Source organism: Mytilus edulis, chromosome 13 (genome assembly GCF_963676685.1).
Source record: "Mytilus edulis chromosome 13, xbMytEdul2.2, whole genome shotgun sequence".
Classification (NCBI taxonomy): Eukaryota; Metazoa; Mollusca; class Bivalvia; order Mytilida; family Mytilidae; genus Mytilus; species Mytilus edulis.
Genome location: NC_092356.1, coordinates 43,071,371 through 43,099,257, shown reverse-complemented (window position 1 = coordinate 43,099,257; position 27,887 = coordinate 43,071,371). Strand labels below are relative to the sequence as shown.

General features: G+C 32.7%; 2 protein-coding genes across 2 annotated transcripts; one reads left to right on the top strand and one right to left on the bottom strand.

Annotated features, from left to right (window-relative positions):
* Positions 1-9,019: 9,019 nt before the first annotated feature.
* Positions 9,020-9,391, top strand: LOC139500340 (uncharacterized). Its single transcript, XM_071289081.1, has one exon. The coding sequence runs from the start codon at positions 9,020-9,022 to the stop codon at positions 9,389-9,391; it is 372 nt and encodes a 123-aa protein (XP_071145182.1).
* A 2,614-nt stretch (positions 9,392-12,005) lies between these two features.
* On the bottom strand, positions 12,006-18,948 carry LOC139502141 (uncharacterized). Its single transcript, XM_071291517.1, has 4 exons — positions 18,831-18,948; positions 14,912-15,014; positions 14,285-14,377; positions 12,006-12,427 (listed from the first exon to the last, which is right to left on the bottom strand). The coding sequence occupies exons 2-4, from the start codon at positions 15,000-15,002 to the stop codon at positions 12,234-12,236; spliced, it is 378 nt and encodes a 125-aa protein (XP_071147618.1). The 5' UTR covers positions 15,003-15,014; positions 18,831-18,948; the 3' UTR covers positions 12,006-12,233.
* Between the last annotated feature and the right edge of the window lie 8,939 nt (positions 18,949-27,887).

The following is a 27,887-nucleotide window of genomic DNA, read 5'->3' as shown; positions in this document are numbered from 1 at the left end:
ATACTGTACTTGTGATCAGGTTTTTTATCCTTTTTGTGCGCAGCAAGTGCATCTCATAACACATATTTCTAGCAAGAGTTTCAATGTTTTCATACACAGTTGGGTAACAGTTTATGTCCTTGCTAGTACAGTCTATTATGAGCTGCAGTAAATTCCCTTGTTGTTTGATCTTCTTGTATGTTGACGTATCAATTTCATCCATTGTCTGTTCGATTTTTGAGCAGTATTTAGATCTTATTTGCTCTAGTTCTTTGCAGTGTAGAATAAAATGTTCTAGATCTTCATTTTCCTGTTCGCAAATTGTACACATAGGGTTAACTTTTGGATCGAACTTAGCTCTTTTGGCTTGGAATATGTACGTTTGAGTACTTATTCTTGCTTTTATTTCTCCTGCCTTTACATCTTTACTATTGTTTTTTACACTTTTCCATATATTGTGAGCTTCATTTAATGGATTGTTCTGTATCTCTATGTATTTAAGTGATGTTTTTTCCATTTTTTCATTATGACATTCATTTTTCCAGTATTCCTTGATCTTTATTCCTACTAGTCTTTTCCATTCCTTTTTATTTAGTGGATTTTCTATGTAGTAGCTACTGGATTTCAAATTGTATTTTTCTACTCTGTTGATAAAGTCTTTTCCTCTTTGGTCTGAGAATACTATTTGTCGGCGCAGAATTTCACATTCTATGGTTCCTGGATTTCGAACAATATTCATGAAGAAGGTAAGTACATTTTTGTCTAATGTGATGGCAATAGGTTCTGCTCCTACCAGGGTATATACAGCCATATTTGCTGTATTATTTGGAAGTCCTTGAATTTGTCGGAGGATTTTTCTCTCTGCCAGTTCTAGCATATCCTTTTCTTTTGCAAGTAAGTTCATCACCTCAAGTCCGTATATGCTTCTTGGTACTGCATATGTTCTCCATAGCTTGTATGCAACCATGGGTGAGAATCCCCTTCTGACATGTAACCCAGCTCCAAGAAGGCTGTATATTGTTGCCCTTCCGGTTCTTATTCTTTCTGAGATATTTGCACGGTTTTGCTCGTTTCTTTTGATACCTAGATGTTTGGTTTCATTGGTTATATTGATTTCATTGTCTTCAAATTTCAACGTTGATATGTTTGAGCCTTTTGCATTGTATAGAACCGCTTCAGATTTAGTTAGATTGATTTTGACTAGATCTCTGCTCGTATGGTGTTGTACGATGTCTAATATTCCTTGTGCATCTGCAGTACTATTTGCCAGGACAGCAATGTCATCGGCACATGTTGGTGCAGGGACTTGTATATCACCAATACATGCTCCAAGTCTACTTTTTAATATGCTATCAAGTATGACGTTGTTGTAGCATTTATATAGCGTTGTAGATAGTTTAGCACCTTGTTGAATTCCTTGTAGAACCGTGACATCTTCTGTACATTGCCCTTCCCATTTAACCTTGATGCTCATTCCTTTATACAAGTTTCTCAGTAATATCCAGAGTTTTCCTTTTATTCCATAATGGTACAGTTTGTTGAATAGTATTTCATGGTTTAGCTTGTCAAATGCCTTTTCTGCGTCAAGAGTTACTAAGATCAGCAGTATCTTTAATTTCTTACTTTCTTCGATTGCTTCTGATGTGAGGAATGCTGCACATAGTGATGATACTCTTTCTGTAAAGCCTCTTTGCAGGGAGTTTTGTATGTTGTTAAATACAGAGTCAACTCTATCCTTCAATATACTTTGTAATATTTTTGCAAAGGTTTTAGTTACAGTTATTCCTCTATAGCTAGATGGTAATGTTTTGTCTTTTTCTTTCTTTAAGATTGGTGTTAGAATCCCTGTCTTTAGGAAGATTGGTACATCCAAATAGGTTAAGATTAAATTTAGCAAATGTACTATAAAGGGAGTTAACTCTTCCATCCCATGTTTGTAGTGTTCTACCGAAATTCCATCTTCATCGGGTGCTTTTCCTGCTTTAAGTTTTTCTATAGCTTTATTTACTTCCTTTACATTAACAAGATCTATGCCTTGACCTTTTTCCCTTTCTATGGATTCTATTATATTGTTTTGTATCTCTACTAGCTCTAGTTTTTCAGTGTCAAAATTTTCCTCTATTGTTGGAGTAGCTAGTTGTTGGAAATGTTCTTGCCAGATGTTCATTATGCTTGGTCCATCTTCTGCAGTCTTTTCGTTTAGTTTCAGTATCTTGGTATTAATAAGTGGTGTTTTTCTTTGCATGTTGATAAGCTTGTAAAAAAGTTTTGTATCTGAGTTTGAAGCTTTCATAATTTTTCCCGCTGTTGATTCTCTCTGCGAGGCATAAGCTTGTCTTTGTGCTTTTCGAAGTATTCTCTTTGCAGCTGTCATTTTGATTTTGAGCTCATTACTTCTTTCTTGAGGTGCTCCATGTTGCCTCCAAACTTTAAATGCATTTTTTGATTGCTTTGATGCCTTATCTATTTGTTCATTCCATATCGCCTTTCCCTTTGATTTGATTTTGATTTTTCTTCTATACTTTGGGATTGCTGCTTCTCCGGCTTTATGTAGCAGTTTTTCTAGATTTTTTATATCTTTCTCAATAATTCCTTTTGATTTTTGCATGAGTTTTGGAAGTTCTTTATTGATGACTTCCTTATAAATTTGATGGTCGCAGTCAGTCCATTTAGGTTTTGCTATGATAGTTGTTGCTTTTTCCCTGACTTTTTTCAGTTGGCTGTTCAGTGTCAAGATAACAGGTACATGGTCCGAGGTATTCTCTGGGTCAGTATCAAGGACATCAATTTGTCTGATTTTGTTAATGATTTCTGAGTTACTTTTGAAGAGGAAGTAATCAATTTGTCCTTTCGACATACCATTCTGGTGATAAAATGTCTCTTTTACTGGGCATTTCTCAGTATTTCCTATACATTTTTCCTTGCAGAAAGTCTTTAGGATTTTATCATGAGGTGTCGAGCTTCTATCCAGGGACCCGTTCATGTCTCCACATACTATAATTTCGTGTGTGTCTTTATATTTCTCTATCATTTCATCAATTTGAGCCAATGTGTCTTTGTATTCGATGTCTGCATTTTTGCTATCTGATGGCATATATACATTTATAAGACATATTGGTTTGTCTCCTTGTTGAATATGTATGGCTTGTATTCTATTTCCACCGTCTATCAGTTCCTTTATATTTTCATTAATTTCTTTTTTCCAGATTATGGCTACTCCACCATATCCCCTTTTCATTGATATGTTGAAATCAGGATCATCATTATCATCAACACTTTTAGCTATGTATCCGCTATTTTCAGTAATTTCAGCTATGATTTTCTTTTCCGCATTGAAAAGCCAGTGTTCTTGAATGCATAGCACATGTACATCCCTTAACAAGTTTTTGATATAGAGGGCATTTGATTTCACATTTTGTACATTGAGTGTACCTATAATGATATCCTCCCTTTTATCTTGTTTGATCGGCCACTGCCTAAAAAATGGTTTGGTTTCTTTCTATTCCCATCTTCTTTTGCTTCTAGATTGTCAGCCTGAACTTGTCCCTTTAGATGCTTAGGACCACCAACATTGGCCCCCCTTTGAGAGGGGAACTTCTGATGGCAGTCCGCTTCCAGCGGGGCGTCCCCGCTAGAAGCCGTTGTTATAAGACCAGTTCTGGGCATGACATCTACTTGATGGCTTACTTCTGTATGTGCTTTGGCTTCATTATTTTTGGCGGCAGCTGAATTTGTCAGATTGATGGTCATTCTAGCTTCTTTTGTTGGTTCTTTGTCTATTTGGTTAGTATTATCATCCTGATTTGTTAGTTGTTGCAATTGTTTTTGTCTTTCAAGTTCTTCTGCATGACTTTGTTTAGCTATTACTGGCATGCTTGTTCTTTGGTCATAAACTCTTTTATTGATGTTTCTTTGACTTTGTTCCTTTCTGTTTGTCTGTTGCTGACTATATCCTTGGTGTTGATCTATATTTTGTGGTATAGGTTGTGGAGTCATCCTATATTGCTGTCTGTATAAATGTGCATTTTGTATCATGTTAGTGTTGATACTGCCAGTTGGTACATGTATACTTCTATAGCCAGGATAATGGTGGCTACTTTGGCTATTTACAGGTATAGCCTGTATTCTGTTATTGTAGTACATTGGCGCTTGAATATGGCCAGGATTTATTCTGCTCTGCTCTGTTGGTATTTGGCTATAGTGTGGAGGTGCCATAGGTGTCATGAATAGTGGATTGGCTTGGTTAGGAATCCTGGATTGCTGATTTATAAGCTGCGCACCAGAGTGCTGATCACTCATTTGATGTTGGTTTGAGTTCCTAGTATTGTCAATATTCTGATTATAAGGATAATATTCATGACTTCCTGGTCTTTGCCACATTCCTACTTCTTTCTGTAATTCCATTATTTGCAGTTTGTTTCTTAATTCGTTCATCTCCATTTGATGTTTTATTCTTAGGTCTCTATTTTCCATTTCTAACCTGAAGTTGTTCAGCATCATATCGACTTTGTTTATAGTCTGTTCCTGCAAGTTGTTGCTACAGTCACACTTTGGCTGGTAGGTATTTAAGTTACTTTTGTCAATAGTGCTTTCTTCTGATTGCATCCTAAGTAGATTGATTGTGTTTCTATAGTCTCTATTGGTATCTTCCATTATGACTATTCTTGCTCTGCATTGTGCTAATTGATCTTCAAGCTGCTGGTTAGTTTCATTTACATTTTTGCACTTATATTGCCTTTTCGGTTTTGCCTTGATGTTTTTTGGCTCATCTACATTTTCTATTTGTTCATTCCTGCTGTGCTGAACCATTTGGCTTTGCTGTTTGTATGAAGCCGTTTTGTTCATTTCTACCATGTCTGGTACTTCTGTGTTAGAATTTCTTGTTTCTTCCTTCGTGATCTGCGTTCTAGTTGGACTGTCTTTAGATGTATATTCTGGCATATTTTTAACTATATGGCCTATTTCGCTATAATCCTCTGTCACGCTTTGTTCATCTAGAAGTAACTTTGGTATTGTTTCTTCTGTATCTATAATTGAGTTATTGCTTCTTGTTGATATATTTACCACGTCCATGTCCATGATAGAGCAACTCCTACATGAATATTGTTCTTCTTCAGTTTGGCTTATTCTTGCAGGATCAATGTTTTCACATGCATAGTGAAACAGTTGACTGCATGCAATACAATCTATGGATGTTTCTGGTTGTGCTGTCTGATTGCATATGGCACAGTAGTTATGTATAGTAGACATGTTGACTGTACTTGTGTCCTGACTGGGTGTTGTTTCATCTTCTGACCATTCAATGGCTCTATTCCAGTTACTTAATAATTCTGTGTCTGTATTTTGTATACATTCTGTCCCTTTGGATACTTGTATTCTATTTATGTGGTTGATTTTAGGTTGATTATTTGTTGTGAATGATTCGTTCACTGTTCCTCTTATTTCTATATCAACTTCATTTCTCTTGATTATGTTTATCTGTTCCTCTATCTGTTTGTTGTAAATCTTATAGTTCCCTCTTGATTTCATTCTTTCTTTTATATCTTCAATGTGTGTCAAGAAGAGTTCCATACCTTGGCCATTAACCTCTACCTTTGATGTAGTATGGAATAGATTGATGCGATAGAGTTGTCTGTTATTACTTCTATTTCTGACCGAATGTGAAGTTCTGATGCATAGCCCTTGATTATCATGCTGGTGTTTGGGCAAGAGCTTGTATGTAGAGTGTTGTTCGAAGTATATGTCTATTTCCCCCTTTAAGACTTCATAAGCAGCTGCTGATAGCTCTAGGATGTAGTTTTGATGTTTCTGCTCAATTTTTATGTCCATTGCTCTATTACATGCTTCTAGTTTTTTGTCCAGGGCCCTGGTTTTATTGATACTAAAGTTTTCATATTTAGCTGGTGTATAGGGCTGAGGTTTGCTCTTGGTTCTTGCTGATGTTCTAGTCTGGATACTCATTTTTCACTTTATATATATTGCTGTTTTCTTTTAACGAAGAAGTTCTATGTAAGTTAATGTGCAATCAGCGGGGCGTCCCCACTGAAAGCTAGCTTAGATTAGAATTTTCCAGTTAACTTTTATATCTTCCGATATCCGGGTTTAATGAGTATGTAGATATATATCTCTATATTTGCAGGTTATACAATATAGACTGGTGTTATATAAAAGCTGCTTATATTTCTATATATGAATGTTATTGTATATGGAATGGATAAATATGGTTGATATGAAGTTGATATATGTATAGTGTTCTATTCTACTCTATCTATAACATTGATGGAGAATTTTGGTTGCTATTCTTCTCATCCAAAGCTTTGCTAGTAATGAATTTGGATATACGCCGTCAGTTCTGTATAGATTAAAGTTGTAGTATTCGTCAGTACCGCCTTTTCTTTTAGATGTTTTTCGAATGTCAAGATCAAATTTAGGTGATTTTTCTGTAGATTGATTTATTTCTTGGATGAAGGTATTTAAGAGATATAACTGGTTTTGAAGTGTTTGGTCGTCGTCACTGAAAATGTCCGGGTTTTTGTGGCCTTGAGATCTGTTCCAACGTTGAATAGAGTATGGCGGAATTTCTAAGAAGATGATTTTTGAATTTGGTTTTATTTTGGTGATGAGTTCCTTAAGTTCGATGAATTTTCTTCTTAGATATCTGACGTTTGAATCGTTTTGGTTCACAAGAGAGATGTATCTGGTAGTTCTGTTAAGTTCGGTTAAATTACAAGTTCCTAGCCAAATATAAAAAGTGATGTTTTTGTGTTGATGGCAGATTGATGGTAATTCTTTTTCAGCCCAATCAATAGCTTGCTGTACTTTTTGTCCTTTTTTTGTGATGAATTTGATGTTTAGGAAATCTTCAGTTGTTATAGCTCTTTTTATGTAGTTTCCTTTACTATCCGATATAATAATGGGTTGGCTTTGGGCTGTTTTATCCTGAATATCTCTCTTATTTACTCTGAAGTATCTGCTTGACTTTATAATTTTATTCTCAGACATGTATCAATCTTTTGAGGAACAGAATACTAGGTTTTCTATCAGCTCAAAACAGGATATTAGTTGGAACACAAGTACAGTGTGTTTAAGAAAAATTTAATTTTAACTATTTTAAGTATTTATCTATGCAGTACAAAAAATTTAAAGATAAAAGGGGGAGGGGTCTAAAACAAAAGACTTTATTTGCGAAATTTAAGGTAGAGAATGGAAAGCAAAAAATTTATTTAAATAATCGAAATGATTATCCAAAAGTATGAGCAATTTATTTAGAAAATAAAAGGAGGAGGGGTCAAAGTTGTCAAATATGGAATGGAAAAGTTTATTTAAATAATCAAGATGATTGTACAAAAGTATGAATTTATTTAATCTATTTATTTATAAGTCACGGAAATAATTTGACTTGCTGTATGACAAAATAAAATTTATTTCTCAAAATTCAGAATTCAAAAATGGCGCTGAAAATTTTGATGGCCGTCCAGCAAGGCCAGCAAAATAAATTAGTTCAAAAACACCGTGCAATATACAAAAATGTCTGAAATAATTATCTAAACTAGGTATAGTGACCTATAAGATTTAAATGTGAGGAACCAAGTGCAAATAAAGACTTATAAACTCTCCGTATTTGGATCTGTGATCTGTGCAAAAACTTCGTGCTGCTATCGTTGCTGTATATTATCTTTGTGAACCAAAATCAAACATAAATATTGTTTATGCATATGTGCGAGTCTTAATTATACTAATATATTGTAGGGAACATTGCTGATAAGTAAATTTTCGAAAGATATTGTATAATTTAGAACTACAGATTAAATTTGTTGGTCCACCTGACTATTTGAAATTGGTAGTATCTCCAACAGTTGAAAAAGTACGAAGCAAAACCTAGTTTATCTGACCCTCTTTCGTTTTATTGCAGTATTTTAATATTTGTTTCTTTAATTTCGTTCCGAGTCGAGGGAGAACAAAAGGGAAATTGAAACATTAGTCTCCGGAACACATCAACGTAACAAGTTTCAAAAGTAGAAAACATTCAGAACTTTATATTCCTATTGATGTAATTATATAAGACCTTGGGCATAAAGGTGCTTTGAATTCCTATTTGCCCTAACTTTAAATGTTTTTCAATTTTCAGAATTATTAAGCATTGTCGTTTGTGGCTATATGGTGAAGCAAATGACAATAAATGAATTGATTTAAGAATTATATGACTCAATCGTAGCCATTTGACAAATACATGAGGAGATCCGCTTGCAACAATTCCTGGCAAAATATGATCCAAACAAGTTTACTGACGAACACACGGTAGTTCTAGGTACCCGCTAACTTGTGCAACAGGAAATTATACTGTCATATATTGGAAGTAAATATTAATCTAATGAAGTTTGCATTCACTATTTCAATGTCAACTGATGAAGAATATTTGCTTTTTACTTGACCCACAAGCTGAGTCTTAGTTTTGAAGCACTATGCAATGTAAAAAGTAAAATCACAAAAATACTGAACTTAGAGGAGAATCCAATCGGAAAGTCCATAATCACATGGCAAAGTCAAATGACAAAACACTCAAAACCTGATGGACAAGAACTGTCATATTCCTGACTTGGTACAGGCCTTTTTCAAATGTAGAAAATGGTGGATTAAACCTGGTTTCAAAGCACTAAACCTCTCACTTTGATGACAGTCTCATAAAATTCCGTTATATTGACAATGATGCGTGAACTAAACAGACATAATAAATAAAATAGTCAAAATACGGGTACAGCAGTCATCATCGTGTAACAATTTTAAAAGGAACAACTTAACAGAACACAAAACACATCTATCTACGAACACATTCATTAATTCGCGTGTCTGAGGCAGAAAATTGTATACGTCACATAAATTTGTCGTTCAATGTATATACAAACAATTTAAAAATTTCACATGTGCAATGTTAGCATACAGGGTTAAAAATTCAAAGTATGTAAGAATTAATTTCAGAAATAGACCGAGATTTAAAATAGTCCAAAAGTTATATAGAATTTATAAGATTCCACAAATCGAGATGGTACAACGAAGAGCTGCCCGATTTGTAACATCAACCTATTCTCGGGAACCAGGAACTGTAACCAACATCCTACAGACACTTGGCTGGCCAACATTAGCAACACGCAGACAAGGAGCCAGGCTCATACTCCTTTATAAGATCCTACATGGTGAAGCATCAGTCATTATTCCAGATTACATCAGAAGACCAACTGTAACAACCCGACAATACCACAGAGACAGGTTTTCCAGAGTCAGCACTTCAACGGATGCCTATAAATACAGTTTCATCCCAAGAACAATTGTTGACTGGAACCAACTACCTGAATGTGCCATCCAAGCTCCCACAACAGTCGCCTTCCGGGTCTGTGTGTGGCAGTTCCTGGCGTAAATATTGATACCTGATTTTAACCCTGTACAGTTGTTGCAAACATCACATAATTTTATCTGTTTTTGTTCCTGTAAATACACAAAGTTTGTTATTTTTAACTTGGCGTGTACTGGTTGACACACGCGCACAGTATATTTGCGTTATGGAATTTCCGACTGCAGATTAACCACATAGAAGTAGAAGTAGAAGTTCATTCCACTACGCGATTGAATAATTTTGACGTTTGTGGTTCAACGTATTTTCTAATTCATAATAGAAATATATCATAATGACATATAATAAAACAATATTATATTGACGGGATTTTTTAAAGTACAGAGTCACGTTATAAGAACCAAAGAAACACAAAAAGTCGCATATTTATACGCATTATGAAAGATAATACAAACACAATGACGGGATGTTTAAGTACCGAGCCACGTTGAATGGATATCACATAAAACAATCCAACAGTAAAAGCAATATTATAATAATAGAACAAAGAAATGTAGATCAATTTAGGTGAAACTTGTCTCAACATCATACTCTTACCACTTCCTTAATTTCCAATCCTATAGAAACTTAATTTCTGATATTTCAACAGTAAGGTCATTAATCATGTCAATGAAATTGATCAATGGAGAAATTGACTAGATAAATAGATGTTTTCTCAGGACTGTACACTTTGATCTTATATAGATACCTCTCTTAAATATATTTTAATTTTAATATCCTTCAATTGTATATTGGATCATGTCTCAAGAAAATCTAGAAGATATCTATCTTTTAAAATAAGAGTGAATCAATCATTCTGACATTTCAATAACTTAAGGGCATCTTTGAATCAAATAATCACCTACATTTTATGCTGAAATGTTCACAGGTTTTCCAATACACAGTGAATATAAAGACAGTCCCCAGGACCAAGCCACCAAATGATCACATACAATTTATGTAGAAATGCTCAATTCTCTATCGTCTTCCATTTACACTGTGACTTTGAAAATAGTCCTGAGGATAAAGCTACCAAACAATCACCTACATTTTATGCTAAAATCTTCACTTAGTCTTTCATGTAATATACCGTGACTTTGAAAATAGTCCTGAGGATAAAGCTACCAAACAATCACCTACATTTTATGCTAAAATCTTCACTTAGTCTTTCATGTAAATACCGTGACTTTCAAAATAGTCCTGAGGATAAAGCTACCAAACAATCACATACATTTTATGCTAAAATCTTCACTTAGTCTTTCGTGTAATATACCGTGACTTTGAAAATAGTCCTGAGGATAAAGCTACCAAACAATCACCTACATTTTATGCTAAAATCTTCACTTAGTCTTTCATGTAATATACTGTGACTATGAAAACAGTCCGCAGGATAAAGCTACCAAACAATCACCTACATTTTATGCTAAAATCTTCACTTAGTCTTTCATGTAATATACTGTGACTATGAAAACAGTCCGCAGGATAAAGCTACCAAACAATCACCTACATTTTATTCTAAAATCTTCACTAAGTCTTTCATGTAAATACCGTGACTTTGAAAATAGTCCTGAGGATAAAGCTACCAAACAATCACCTACATTTTATGCTAAAATCTTCACTTAGTCTTTCGTGTAATATACCGTGACTTTGAAAATAGTCCTGAGGATAAAGCTACCAAACAATCACCTACATTTTATGCTAAAATCTTCACTTAGTCTTTCATGTAATATACTGTGACTATGAAAACAGTCCGCAGGATAAAGCTACCAAACAATCACCTACATTTTATTCTAAAATCTTCACTAAGTCTTTCATGTAAATACCGTGACTTTGAAAATAGTCCTGAGGATAAAGCTACCAAACAATCACCTACATTTTATGCTAAAATCTTCACTTAGTCTTTCGTGTAATATACCGTGACTTTGAAAATAGTCCTGAGGATAAAGCTACCAAACAATCACCTAAATTTTATGCTAAAATCTTCACTTAGTCTTTCATGTAATATACCGTGACTTTGAAAATAGTCCTGATGATAAAGCTACCAAACAATCACCTACATTTTATGCTAAAATCTTCACTTAGTCTTTCATGTAATATACCGTGACTTTCAAAATAGTCCTGAGGATAAAGCTACCAAACAATCACCTACATTTTATGCTAAAATCTTCACTTAGTCTTTCATGTAATATACTGTGACTATGAAAACAGTCCGCAGGATAAAGCTACCAAACAATCACCTACATTTTATTCTAAAATCTTCACTAAGTCTTTCATGTAAATACCGTGACTTTGAAAATAGTCCTGAGGATAAAGCTACCAAACAATCACCTAAATTTTATGCTAAAATCTTCACTTAGTCTTTCATGTAATATACCGTGACTTTGAAAATAGTCCTGATGATAAAGCTACCAAACAATCACCTACATTTTATGCTAAAATCTTCACTTAGTCTTTCATGTAATATACAGTGACTTTGAAAATAGTCCTGAGGATAAAGCTACAAAACAATCACCTACATTTTATGCTAAAATCTTCACTTAGTCTTTCATGTAATATACTGTGACTTTGAAAATAGTCCTGAGGATAAAGCTACAAAATGATAAACAACATACAGTGATAGTATGCGTTAAATAATAATGTGTTTTTTTAATTTTTTTAGTTTTAATGATCTTTACAAGAATTGACAGGTTAATGGTCTACAATCAAGTTATAATGGGTCTTATAATAACCAATCAAGTTATAATGGGTCTTACAATAACCAATCATTATATTATGTATGGTTGCTTTTGATTCACCATCACCTCATTTATACAATGGGAACCTGCATTTATCTATATACATAAGATAAAAGAACACACTATCATAGTAGTCAAGGCTGTAGTGATTCTGCAACCTCCAGAAACCCTGTCTCTCTGAGAAGCTGTGCTAATTTGCATATTTGAGCAAGTCCATTTTCTTGTTGTCTTCTCCACTTCAGTAAACATGTGTAAAACACTTCTCCTTTTAATGCTCGATCTCTGTCTTCTAAATATTCTAATTTCTGTCTTCCATATATTGTTTCCACTGTAAAAATAAATTAATGATGTTAATATTGGTTTCACTATAAAAGATGGATAACTTTTAAAAAAAAAATTATGTTTACATCTAGATGTGTTTTATTGTTGTGCTTTTGGGATTCTGAACATATCTAATTAGTGCATATACATGTGCAGAACATCTCCATTATATTACCATGGCTCTCAATAAATTGACTAGGTTAATCACTGACTCACATAATATTACTGGCAAAGTTTAACATCAAATAGTAAGTCCACAATATACAATTCTCAAAAAGATAATAACTGCAGAGAAAAGGGAACAAATGTGTATAATCTATATAACTTGCAGCCATATTTGCTTGAAAGCATCAACAGATACAACTCTTATGAATGATTCAGACAAAATTTTATTCAAAAGGTCCCAGTGGTTTCAAACATATGGATTTAAAAAAAAGTTAATGGACAACTGATGTCAAGAGATTGTTATCTGGAAAAAGTTCAAATGAAATAATATTCCAATTTAATTAATTCCAAATTTCATTTTAGTTTTCTCAATACATTTAAAACATGGGTCATGCTAAAAGGCAAACAACTACTATGATTACAATCAATATGAGGCAAAGGGAGTGTAACTGCATTCATTTACTAAATACACAGTATTCTTAAAGCTATGAAACGTGGAACTTGATGAAGTAATATCATCACATAGCTTGATATTAAATTGATAGTAAAATATGAAGGCAAAAATGGCTTGAAATGCAAAAGAAGTATAGCAAATATTACTTTAATGGCCTTTTAAATAATTTACATTATTGCAGTATTAAACATATTTTTCTAAATGTTTTGGCCATTGGCCTTCTTCAGTTTCCTTATTTTTCTTCCCATGTCAGCTATGTAGTTGTGAAGAAATGTCAGCCATGTAGTTATAAAGAAAAATGAAGAAACTGAAGAAGGCCAATGGCCAAAACGTCTTAAAAAATTGGTTAAATACTACAATAATGTAAAGTATGTTCCCTATTGGAATTTTTAAAACAAGTAAATAATTCAAGTCAGTACTTCACCATGTGAACATATTTGGAAACTTTTGCATTAAGAATATATATAAAGAATTATTATATGACTATAAATTTTCTGTTCTCTCTTTGGCTACAAGCATAGGAGATCTATTTTAATTAAACGTTATATTCACCATGGCAAAAATTAAGAGAGGTTAATAAAAGATGTTGAACAGCGTTCATGTACCCAAATATAGATTTTTCAAGGCAACATCAATGACGTAGGTTAATGATGTCAAGTAATTTCCTGCTTTTTGTCTATTTTTCTTCTTGTTTTTTCGTGTATTTTTTCTGTTCTTCTTGTATTTGATATATTTAATTTGTTTTTAGTAAACTTTTTTGAACATTTTTAATTTAAGATCATGAGATATTTAGTATAAAACAGGCAGCAGTTTTAACAGTTTCTTAAGAAAAAACTTGAAAATTAAAGACGATAAAAAATCATATACATGTAATAAAACAATTGTTGATTTTTGATTTCAGTTGATACAATGAATATCAACACCAGAGGTTTGCTCAACCTTATCAAAAGTCAATAATTGTATAATGTCCCCTAAATACTTAAATTCAGCTTGAAAAAAGTTTGTACACATATTACGACTTGATATTGTATTCTCTAATTTTTAGTTTCATAGGGGACCGGTAAAATTAAAATAAATATGACATGTATAATGCACTATTATTCTCTGTTCAGTAAACTCCATCCAGATTCTCTTTTATGACTCTTGTGTAATGGTAGAACCTCTTCAGGGTTCTGATTTAAATTTATAAAAAAATATAAATTCTACCAACATATATTTTCAAATGAATGGTGATGTATGACTTACTCTGTTGTCTAATTCTCCATTGGTTTTTAGGTTGTTCTGCTATTTTTTCTGATACATAGGCTAATTCCCAATTCTGTACCTGTCTTGTAGATTCTGAAGAATAAAATTCAAATTTTGATGGGAGAATTCATCAGTTGTTTCCCATGATGAAATTATCAACTATCTTATCTACATGTACATGTATTTATAACAGGAACATTCTGAGGATTGCCTGCATGATAACCTCTTGATACTCATTATCATGATCATGAACATTGTTTGGTTACTGTGAAATTAAAATTTACAAAATATCTTCTTTGAATTATATTAAATGAATAGATGTCATGCTTAGGATTAGTAAATAAAAAAAAAACATTAATAGTATGAATTCAGAGATCTTGAAAAAACAATACTGGATTTTAAACGCTTTATCTGAGAGACCCAGAGTCAAACTTTGAATGCAAAGGATTGTTTGAATATTTTAGGAGTTTTATGAACAAATAGGGACATAAAACATGTAAAAGGAAAAGCTAAATCAATCTAATATTTGTCTACGGTCAATATTGTGTGATGGAGTTGACCCTCAGTTTCTCAATCATTCTAAATTCATCAATGAATAATAGCTTGTTTAATCATGTATATCCTTACCCCAAACAACTATATTAGGTACTTGGATATCTTGTGGTCTGAACGAATCTGCAGATCTCCCATCTCCCAATGTTGTTGTCTCTTTTACCATTTTTATTTCTTACTGAAATTATACAAAATACTATAAATCACTTTTTGCCAAAATTTTACCTACAAAACAACCAGTTGGTATATATATATTTGGCTGTTACATTTGATAGAAAGAAATGAACTAACTTAAACTAAAGTGAATCATCATACCAGAAGAAAAGACTACAGAACTTGTGTAAAAACAAATTGAGACGACTAAATTGTACAACATTGAAAAATCAGTTGTTTCTCAAAAATAATGGAACAAACCAATCACATTCAGTAATTTGAAGATATTCCAATCATAAAGAAGTAATCGGTTAGCGGTAAGGGCTTTGCTCATTGTTGAAGGCTGTACATTGACCTATAGTTGTTAATGTCTGTGTCATTTTGGTCTTTTGTGGATAGTTGTCTCATTGGCAATCATACCACATCTTCTTTAATATAGGTTGAATTAAGTAATCAAATAATGTATGCATGTTTTGAGCAGAAAGAAGTAATAGGTTAGGTTGAATTAAGAAATCTAATAATGTATGCATGTTTTGAGCAGTTTGCCAATTTTGTCTTCTTTTGTTATCTTTCTGAAAACATAGAAAATGACATGTTAATAAATTTTTACAACGTCCATCTTTCAAATTATTACATGTGATATCACTGAAAGAGGAGTAACTCCAAAGCAAATGTAATATCTATATTCATTCATAAATTGTCAAATAATTTTTGTTACAATTGACAGTGCTTATACATGATCTGCATTGTACTGCATTTAATAAAAAGAGTCGAGAAAAAAACTATTGAGTTTATGGCAAAACAATAAATATCTATAATTAAAATCGTCACAGATGAAAAGAAAAGTAAGACCTTTAATGTTTAAGATTGGCTTTTCAATTATGAATATATAAAAACTATGTAAATTAATTTCGATCTAATACTATTTTTAATGATCTTCTCTTGACTTGAAATTATTTTCTAACTACAGGTCTTATGAAAACCATGGTAATGCTTTAAATTATTCAAAGAGATTGATGTTGCATATTAAGAGGATTATGAAGGAGGTAGAGCATTATTTCATAAAAAAAAACTTATATTCATCATTATTCTGAAATCTGACTTGTTAAATGCACAAAAATCATCCAAATTTTTTTAAAACAGGTGTTTTCTCTCTTAACATGTTGGAAAACCACACAAAATGAGAGCCTTATATAAGAGACAATAACATACTTTTTTGTTCAAACTCTGTTATAGATTTGAATAAGATTGGGGAATGCTGAATTTTCTTTAAATTGAACATTAGAAAACACACCTATGGGGACATGAGGACATATTATGTTTAGTGAGTTTTGCAGATGGACTGGCAACAAATTGTCAGAAAGTATTGATTATAAAAACCAATTTTAGCTAGAGTTTCACTAGTCTTTTCATTGCTTGGTTGTTTCATAGGTTTCTACATGTAGATCAGCTCATTACTGAGAATTTTCATAATCCGACTGTGTAAATAATAAATGGTTAAAATAAACTGTAGCTTCTTCAGGTTCTTGAATAATTGTTGAAAAAAAACAAAATGAAAAACGTAATTGCTGAAAAAAATAATCATACAGTAATAAAATATTAAAAACATTTTGATAATTTATAGATAAAATTTAATGAATAATTGATATGGACAGTGATATTTCATAATTTTAAATCTCCTAGTGTCTACCCTGATTCTGTAAATAAAATATTATAGAGTCATAGATAAGTTATTATTCTTTTATTAAAGGCAGACAAGGCAAATACTGATAAGTACAAATACTAGAGGCTCTAAAGAGCCTGTGTCGCTCACCTTGGTCTATTTGCATATTAAACTGAAGGACACAGATGGTTTCATAACAAAATTTTGTTTTGGTGATGATGATGTATTTGTAGATCAAACTTTACTGAACAATCTTGCTGCTTGCCTCTTTTTAAAATGAACTTGGCCCAGTAGTTACAGTTGAAAATATTTTGTAAAAATTGCTAAAAAAATTACTGTAATTTGTAAAGGGCAATGACTCCTTAAGGAGTCAATTGACCATTTTAGTCATGTTGACTAATTTTTAGGTCTTAAATGTACCTAAAGTAATTTTTAGGTCTTACTTTGCTGTACATTATTGCTGTTTACATTTTATCTCTATCTATAATAATATTCAAGATAAACACCAAAAAGCTGCCAAATTTTCTTAAAATTACCAATTCGGGGGCAGCAACCCAACAACTGGTTGCCTGAATGGTCTGTACATTTCAGGGCAGATCTAATGAACATTTTACTCCATGTCAGATTTGCTCTAAATGCTTTGGTTTTAGAGATATGAGCCAAAAACTGCATTTTACCCTATGTACTATTTTTAGCTATGTATGCCATCTTGGTTTGCGGGCAGGGTCATCAGACACAATTTTAAAACTAGATACCCTAATGGTGATTATGGACAAGTTTGGTTAAATTTGTTTTAGTAGTTCATTTTGTAGTTTCAGAGGAGATGATTTTTGTAAAAGATTACAAAATTTCTGAAAAAATTGTTAAAAATTGACTATCAAGGGATATAACTGATCATTTTGGTCATGTTGACATCTTACATGTACTTTGCTAAACATTATTGCTGTTTACAAAAAAATGTACATGTATACATTTGTATTATCTCTTTCTATAATCATGATAATAATATTCAAGATAACAACCAAAAACGGCAAAATTTCCATAAAATTACAAATTCAGGGGCAGCAACCTAACAACAGGTCCAATTGATCTGAACATTTCAGGGCAAATAGATGTTGACCTGATTAACAATTTAACCCAATGTCAGATTTGCTCTAAATGCTTTGGTTTCTGAGATATAAGCCAAAATCTACATTTTACCCCTACATGTATGTTCTATTTTTAGCCATGGCAGCCATCTTGGTTGATTGGCCGGGTCATGGGACATATTTTTTTTAACTAGATACCCCAATGATGATTGTGGCCAAGTTGGGTTAAATTTGGCCCAGCAGTTTCAGAGGAGAAGATTTTTGTTAAAGTTAATGACGGCAGACGGCGGACGACAGGCCACAGATGATGGACGCCAAGTAGTGAGAAAATTAAAGCTCACTTGGCCCTTAAACTTTGAACTCCTCAACCTCAATTACATTTTGTAGGCAATCACGGGACCCTCTATTTTTGGCCTTGGTGAGTTCAAGAGTGTGAAGACGAAATGCCAAATGCCGTCTAATTTATTCTTTAAGTTACTATGACAGAATAGACATGATAGAGCAAGGCAATAAAATAAAATTTAGATTATTTTCTAAAAATTGCTATAAAAGGATGTTACATTTTGGCTAATTCGGTCCAACCTTTAATCATTGTTAATTGTCTTGATGTGTCTTTTGACTCACTGTATTGAAAATGACAAGGATTTGTATAGTAAGACATATTTTTATTAAGTCCAGGACTAGTGGACTCGCCTAAGGGAGAATTTAATTATGAGTGTCACTTGAAATCTACCCATTACACTTTGTATAACTTGAATATCAAAGGATAAATGTTAGTCCAAATAATTATGACGTCTGGCAAGGCTATTTTTTTTTTCTGGGATGCCTTTGTACGACGGAATGTGATTAATGTGTTTAATCTAACTATAACATGTATACATTGTATACACAAGTTCCGGGAAGTTTTACACTCATACCTAGGAGTCTACTCCTGTATTCGGAAGAAGAAAAAAAAATACTTGATTTGTTCAACATGTTCAAAACTGAAAATACAACTCATTTGCTACACCACAGGCAAAGGGAAACCAAACCCAAAACACAATTTTCAAAAGAAGTCTCCTTATCAATTCGTTGTTTTGTTCTTTCTTACCTGTTTATCGTTTGTAAAATATCAATATTTTTAACATTTATAACTGCTTTCTGATTTCTTTTTTATGGGTTTTTCCCTTTTCCCAAAATAATCTGAGTTATCTCCCTTTGAAATAAAGTAAAACAAGCACAAGTACCGAAATATTTCTAAATAAATTCCGGAATATACTGTACAGTATGAAATGATATATCAATTTTGGAAATTCGGCGTGATCATGCATTACATTTATTTGTAACAACTTATAAGAAATCCAATCTTGAATCAGTCACACAATTTATTGAAATTTGTTCATAGGTGGTGTAAAATATTTGTTTGAGCATTAAAGATTTATAAAAATTACGACCAGCACTGACCTTAAGACACCACATTATCATTATGTTAAGTTTTTATACGCCCGTCAAAATTTTGACGGGACGTATTATGTTATACAAATGTCCAGTGTCCGTCCGTCTGTCCGTCCGTCTGTCTGTCCGTCCGTCTGTCTGTCCAGCGTAAACATGTCGGACCGTAACTTGAGAACGACTAATCCAAATTTCATGAAACTTAACATAGTTGTTTCTTATGATGGTCAAATGATCTGTATACTTTTTGGTGAAAATAAGATTTAAACTTGAGTTACGACACTTTTTAACTAAAACAGGTGTGTGTTTTTTCACATGTCGCACTGTATCTCAAAAACGATTCTTGATTATGGCTTAAAACTTTAAACACTTTTTAGTTATATTAATCTCAATATCTGTATACTTTTTGTTGATGATTCAAAATTTCATTTTTGAGTTATTGAGTATTTTGTAAAAAAAAAAGGGGGAGGGGAGTTTTACATGTCGCGTCATATCTCAAAAACGATTTATGATTATTGCATAAAACTTTACACATGTCTTTGTTATATTAATCTAAAGATCTGTATACTTTTTGGTGATGATTCAAAATTTCATTTTTGAGTTATTAGTATTTTGTAAAAAAAAAGGGGAGGGATGGTTTTTTTTACTTGTTGTGCCGTATCTCAAATCGATTTATGATTATTGCTTAAAACTTTACACACTTCTTTGTTATATTAATCTAAAGATCTGTATACTTTTTGGTTTTGATTCAAAATTTTATTTTTGTGATATTTATTTTTTTGTAAATAAAAACAGGGTGGGGGGTTTCACATGTCCCGCCGTGTCTCAAAAACAATATATGGTTATAATTGCTTAAAACTTTCTCAGAAACTATTTATGATTATTGCATAAAACCTCCACACAAGACGTCGGGCGTATCATGCGCTCATGGCGCAGCTGTTTATTAACAATCTGTGCATAAGTTTAACGAAATATTAGACCACTGATATCTTAATTAGATTGAGTTTTTGTTCTCTCATTCTAACACCAAAATTAGGTTTTTCCCTCCTGTATTGCTTTACTTTGACATTTTGTTATTGGTACACCAAGAATGACTTGATGTTGGTGCAATAAAGCTGTAACGTGGAAACACAAAGAACTGTGTTGTGATACATGATGATATACATGTCAGGTATGAAATATAAATTGCCAAAGAATAAACTCTGGCATGTATTTTTATTGTATTTTTCGGATCTTGAAAACCACCTTCAATTTTTGATTGCTCTTATACAAAATGAGGAAAGAAAGATTGATAATTGATAATTATTCATAATTTAAATTACAGAAGTACTAGAATCTCCTGTCTACCCTGATTCTGTAAAAAATTTTATTATAGAGTCATGATAATAATCAAATGAGACAAACTCATACCACCAGACAGATTTTCAAGAAATACTTACGTTTATACTTTTCAAATACCATCATGCAAGACCACCATTAGGGATGAGTCCTTCTATTATAAGAGATTGCAACACCTTACTGGCCTCTATGACCGCTGAGGAAAGTCTTGACTCATTCAAGAGACTACTGCATGTACATTAGATTTCAAGTGCCATATTTTTATTGGCATATGTATAAAATTTATGTACAGCATAACATTTTCAATACTTATATAAATACATTTTTGAACTTGTTATATTTTGAAGTGCATACCAAACAGTATAAGCATAGTCACCGAAATGACGGGGGTCAGTTAGTGGTAGAAGTAGAAGTGGAAGTATGGACTCATAAACATTTCTTGGGATTGTATCCAATGTGGAATGAAAAATTTCTCATCATCTATATTTCATATGACTTTTTTGTCTTTGCGAATTTTCATTCATGAGCACTAAGGAACCAAAAGAACCACTAGCCCTAAAAGAAAAGCTATAAACAAGCTACAGCAACACCATCAGCACTGGCGTGCACCACTTAGTGTGAGTAACATAAATTTTCATTCCAAAAAAAAATCTCTTCTTAATGTTGTACTCTTTTACCCTTTATATTTGTTATTTTGATATTTGAAAATGAAACTTAGCTAGATAAAGAAACATCCTCCTATGATTTATTTTCAATATCAGAGAAATGAAAAGACATTTGATGAAATCTCACTAAATACAAACAAACTGTGAGAATGCTTGGTCTGAGGTGAACATAGCCAACTCCAGAACATTAATTATTGGTTGTTACTATCGATCATCTTTCATCACAAAAGTTCATCTTTTGAAGAATTAAATGCATCACCAAATTGCGCAAATGGGTATTTAAAAGCTAATATAATTGTAAATGGAAGATTTTAACCTTGGCAAATAATAAATCACTTGAATCCCAGATAATAGATAACAGACAGTACTTATTATATATAATAAATGACAGCTGTATAGATCAAATAGTATATATATAGACAAACCAACAAAAGTTTTAAGAATAATCAATCTCGAACTGTTGCATTAACTATAAACAATAAACTCGAGTTACTATGCTCACAGCCTAACAGACACTTATCTTTGAATTGTCCATCCTACATACTTTAATAACACGTTGTATTAAAGTATATATGATTTTTTTTATCATGAAGATAAAAAAAAATCGGGTCTGAGACCTTGATATGCCTGTGGTTACAACACCTATTGGGAATGCAGATTATGGCATTGTTTGCACTGCAAGTACAATGTCATTGAAAAGAGAGAAAAAGAAGCATCAGAAAACCTGCAATTCCATTAAGCAAACCGGAAAAATATGAAAGATGGCATAAATCTACAACAGAAAGGATAGAATAATTTATGACAAAAGAAAATTACATGAACTATTTTTTACCTTCAAAGATGCCTTTATAAAAACCTTCACTTCTAATAAACCACACAAAAAAATAACACACAAAATGAAATTGTCTAGAATCACTGAACCACCATAAAAAAAAAATCGCAAGAAAAACCAATAACTGCATTCTGGGGGTGATCTTATGTGCTCCGGAAGGGTAAGCAGTTCCTGCTCCACATATGCATACCCGTCGTGTTGCTCTTGCTGTAACATTTTGTGTTATAACGTCACTTTTAAGCACCGCTCTCGGGCTATTTCGTGGCAGAACATTTTGATTGTTGGAGAAAGCCGGATCGGAGTGCCCAGAGAAAATCACGACCTTCGATAGGAAAAATTACAATCCAAGTCAATTAAGATTAGAATCGATTGCACCCGCACGAGCGGGTTTTTAACTCAAAAACTCGGTGTTGACTGGCTAGTGAGCACAGTTAGAAACTACTTAGACCACTTGGTCACCAATGATTTCTGGTAAATATTCTAATTCGGTAGTTCACATTCGTGAAAAGGGAACGGGATAGTAGTTACGACATAAGGAACCACATCCCGTTTCATCGGTGAAACAGATATTCAGTAACGGTCAACCATCTCGTGATGACATCCGTGAAATTTACGAAGGGATGAATTCAACTACACCTCTGGGAACTCTTGTTTTAATAGCTTCCGTGAGCAACAACTCTCTATCAAGGAAATCATGATAGGAAATACAAGCCCGGGAATAACGTATAAATTGGGAGTTATATACTCCGTATGCAGGCGCTGCTGGAATGTTGTGAGTCGTATAAAACATAAATTCTCGTAAATTGATCTCTCCATGTTTTAGATTGACTTTTTGAAAATTGAGATTTTAAGTAAGTGATAATTAGGATAAAGAAAAATCATTAAAAAAAATGTTTAACCTGAATGACTAACTTTTACTATAAAACACGTATACATATACTTTCTTATAATCGAAAATTCTTCATTCAATCTCAAATCTCCAAAAATGTACTAACATAGAGATACTGTCTTCGCGTACTCTAATTCGGCGACATCTTTTCCTATGAAGGATACAGTTAACAAACGTTGAAAGAAGATACTATCAATCGATTATTAAATTTAAATATACCAAATTATTTAACAACTTGTATAACAAAGCTAAATTAACCAATCTGAACTCATGAGCAATATCAAAACAAAAAAATAAAATCGCTTACTCATCTCACTTATTTTTCACGTGCTCCGTGATTATGTGACTTTACCAAAGTCAAAATTAATAAACTTCGACTAAAATAAAAAGATATGAAATATGAAGTCATTGTTTTCGATCAACAACCAATAAAAAATATATTTTTAGTCGTTTATAGATAATACGTTACGAATTCGTTATAATTAAAAAAAAAACGTACTTAAAATTCGTTCAGTGTGAGTTCACTTGTGTTAATATGTCTTTTGATTGAATTAAGCCATTTCAATGGATATTTTTATAGTGTGTATTTCTATGTTGTGATGTTACACTATTGTTTCAGATAAGGTTGAAGGGTTGGAACCATTAAAAAGTTTAAACCCGCTGCAATTGTTTGCACATGTCTTAGGTCAGGAATCTAATGTTCAGTAGTTGTCGTTTGTTGGTGTATCATATGATTCATAAGTGTTTCTCATTTCTCGTTCTTTATATAGATTAGACCGTTGGTTTTCCCGTTTAAGCCAAGGCTGCGTGTTGAAGACCGTACTTTGACCTATAACCATATGGTTTATTTTTATTAATTATGATTTGGATGATGAGTTGTCTCATTTGCATTCATGCCACATCTTCTTATATCTAATCAGTCTTGCATTTTGCATGCATTGGTTGGATCCTTGCCTTTACACTGAACAAAGGAAACTCGTTCCGTGTGTCGTTATGGTCAATTTGCATCGTACTAATCTGTGTTCAGAGAATTAAAGTCGAACGAAAATAGGGACAGACCACAATAATTGACGAATAATGCTTGTAATGCATATACCAAAATAATGCTGCTGGTGCCGTCGTTATCATGTCGTATGTTTATTTTATTGTACTATTTGAATTGACACTCAACTATGCATAAATTCACAACAGACAATGATAAAACAATACACAACATAACTAAAATCAAATGAATATTGTTATTGTTATGCAACTTGTCAATGGCCACGAACTATTGAATTAGTCCTCTAGTAAGTTATTTAGCGAAATTGAATATAATCGTTGCTTGTTCAACTCACAAATGACATCATTTTGGTTGTAAACCATCATTCGGCTAGAAATCAAGATATTGCAAACGAGTTCAACCGTCCTCGGTTATGTTATAAGTGCAATATTTATCTTAGTTGTTTGGTTCAACTTTTAAGACACTTGTACTTCATGTTGCTAAACCGTTCTTTTTCAAGAAACCAGATAATAAATGCGATATAGGAAATCACAGATTAAACGCCCCTCTTCGTTTTGTAAATATCACTTTCTTCAGAGCAACTTTGAATTTTGAATTACAAAAGGAATAGATGAACGGATTAATAATGCAGTAAATAAAATATAAATGAAATACAAAATCATTAAAAGGTATAAATCTGTACTTCATTAACCAGGCTGGCAAGAAGGACGCTGTAAACACAAAAGCAACTGATGCAAGCATAATTGCCGTTCTGATATTTTGTCTTCTCATTTTCTCCCTCTTTGAAACAAACGTCATCCGTATAACATTTTCTGAGCCTGCGCTTCCCTGATAGGATTTCATTTCGATGTCTTCACGACTCGGACCTTTTGATACACTTGATGGCTGAGATCTAAGGAGGACATTCGGATGGTATCGGTTAACACTTTGCCTTCGGTGACTGGCAACGAAATAATAGATTTTGCCATAGATGCATATTGTTAACAGACAGCAAAATGCATACACTGAGGAGTATATTTTACCATATGCGTCAATAAAGTCTGCACTGAAGTAATCATAACTTTGTTGGCAGATTGCCACATCGAAATCATTTAAAAAGTCTTCCAAGCTTGATAACACGTCGGAACTTACTTCTTTGGCATCTTCTATGCTTATGCTAAGATTGAATTTCTGAATTCCTGTATCAAATGATTCATATTCGGTACTGAATGGAAAATTATTGCAAGCATTGAAAAACTGGTTCGTTACTGAAAAGTTGCCATCAACTTTTGGAAATGTTGGATGTATTTTTTCGACACCATATCCAAAAGCACACAAACAACCTAGTAAAAGAGCAAAAAGTACAATGACACAAACTGTTACTATGATTGCACGTGTTGAAACAAATAAGGAATTGTTATAACAAATATGGACATAGCGATCAATTGCTATGACAACCATTAAAATGGCTGAAAGCGGAACAGTCGTTGTTACTAGCAAATGGTAGCTTCTGCATAGTATATTGCTGTCGGTTTCAAACTCTAAAATCTCCATGACAATACATAGAGGTATTGTAACAGCACAAGTGCATATATCGACGGAGGACAAAACTAGTATGTATGTCGTTGAGGAATGATTATTTCTAAATCTGGAGAAAACAGCAAGGACAAAACCATTGAATAGCGTTCCCAGGCAACTAAAGACGATTAAAATACAAACTGTAGCGGTGACAGTTGGTTCCATGGCTTCTGAAGAAAAAAAGTAAAATACAATATAAATTGCTGGAGTTTTATTACAAATCCCATTACTATAGTATCAAAGTTATAATTCGTTCATGTATTACATGGATGTCTTTTCACATTTCGGATTGCAAAAAAACGCTCCCACTTTAGTAAACATTTTTTTTTGTACAAATATGCAGTTTATACCTAAATGAAGAAATTTTAAAATTGTTTTTAAACGATATAGAAAAATATTTAGTTCTATCAAATTTCTATACATTTTTATGTTTAAGTGTAATCTCATTTTTGCTCAAACTATAATATTACCAGACAATTTTTCCTGTTGTGTATTGTTGACAGTTGTTTGTGTTTTCGTCGCTGATCTCTTTTTTTGCTATGGTGTTGGCAGTTCGTATTTGGCTTATGAATATGCATATCCCTATGGTATCTGCCGCCTTTCTTTGTAAACCTAAGTGGACTACATCAGTTCGTCTTGTTGTCCTTAACTTTGATATTTATTAACTTATTTTAACGTTTTTACCACATCTGCAGCACTAGTTATAAAATCGTGATTAGAAAATAAACAATTGATTTACATGTTTAGTTTTTAACGTGATTAGGATTTTGTTTGATATCTAAACACATTTTTAATTTAACACATTCGATGTTCATATGTCTTGAATATAAAAAAAAATAATATGTGTACGAATTTATTTAATATGATCAAAACACTGTTTCTAAGTTGAACACGATCTGAAATACATAATCAAACTAAACATATTTAGAACTGAGACATGTTTTATGTACAAAAAAAGTGTACAAAAACTGTATTTATGATTTAGACACCATTTTAACAGCGTGAGAATAATATTATGTCAAGTATGGATGTCTAATGTTTTAAAGTGTCTGTTTTCTGTAAGTCTACATGTATCATTATTTATAACATCATTTTTAATTTGTTAAATACTAAGTAGTCATTGCAGTTTTCTAGCAGTTATTTGTGATCATTGATTCCAACTCGCTCTGGAAACTATTCAAAGTAGCTTAGCATTTACACTGACTTTCCATTTGTCAAGTTTAAATCGAAGGTCAAATATGTCACGGCAACTGTCACATTTTCGGCGAACTGACGTCATGTGCCGTAACATAAATTTCAAATATAAACATGTCAAGATGTCAAATGCAGGAAAATGTTATTCTAAATTGTCTTACTTAATTGTACTGAAGTTTAATGCATTTAGGTTAATGATAGAGTTTATATTTAGAGTGAATAACAATCTGATTAAAGTACTGTTAACAGATCCTGAACCTGACCACGGCCGTGCTTATCATACTACGTTTTTCTTTTTTGTTTTGGTGATTGCACAAACCAATGAAAATACATCCTTAAAATTTTGCAGGTGTGTTTTAATCCGACAAAACCAGAGGATCCCGAAAGGTCTAAAAACAGAAAGCAATGTATCCTTGTTGAGGGTGGTAATGGAGGTACCACCATGACGAATAACGATAAAAGTTGTTGCAATTTTTGTTGCATGTGACGATAAAATGTACGTTTTCTTTTAGACGATAAAAAAAATTGACTGATTTTGACGAGTCACGTTAACTTTTTTCCAAAAATGACGGTAACGATAATTATTTGAGACCTCTGACGAATCACGAAATGGATGTTTTGACGAATCACGTTAAAATTTTAACCAATTTGACGCTAACGGTAGCTGAAAATGACGGTTTGACGCCTGACGGTAAAGGACATTACCAACCTCCTTGCTCACTGCTCACAAACTTGATTACGTCTTATTGACAGGATTCCAGGCTTACAAAATAAACAGAAAGTAGAATTAAACGCTTTATATCATTGTAAGCAAGGCTAGAACACAGAATCTGTATTCATTATCAGACTGGTTTGAAAAGGTGACCAGTTTCGATGTTTGAATCGTGTGCTCCATCTATTAAAGTTTTCCAAAAAATACATTTAGGCAGAGACGTTATATAGTTATTTAAAAACAAACTATTGTGTTATTGCAATTAACTTAACGAGGAGTAGTCTGATATTTCAAGTTAAATACAAGGGGGGAAAAGAAAATTGTTTAACAGCTGCTGTTCGTCTACCGTTGAAGGGCAACAAAGAAGTCATCTGATAAATAATGTAGTTAAAATAAAAGGTATTAACCCAAGTCAAGTGCACTGTTGCATTAAAGAAATGCATGACAGTTTGGGGATATTTGCTTATGTTGCGACTGCATTTTAATTTATATATAATTATAATTATGGTCATGAATTAAATGATGG

Coding starts and splice junctions, on each gene's coding strand:
- LOC139500340 (XM_071289081.1), top strand. CDS start 9,020: ATGGTACAACGAAGAGCTGCCCGATTTGTAACATCAACCTATTCTCGG.
- LOC139502141 (XM_071291517.1), bottom strand. CDS start 15,002: ATGGTAAAAGAGACAACAACATTGGGAGATGGGAGATCTGCAGATTCG. Junction 14,378..14,911: donor ACCTAATATAGTTGTTTGGG/GTAAGGATATAC, acceptor TTTATTCTTCAG/AATCTACAAGACAGGTACAG. Junction 12,428..14,284: donor ATGGAGAATTAGACAACAGA/GTAAGTCATACA, acceptor TTATTTTTACAG/TGGAAACAATATATGGAAGA.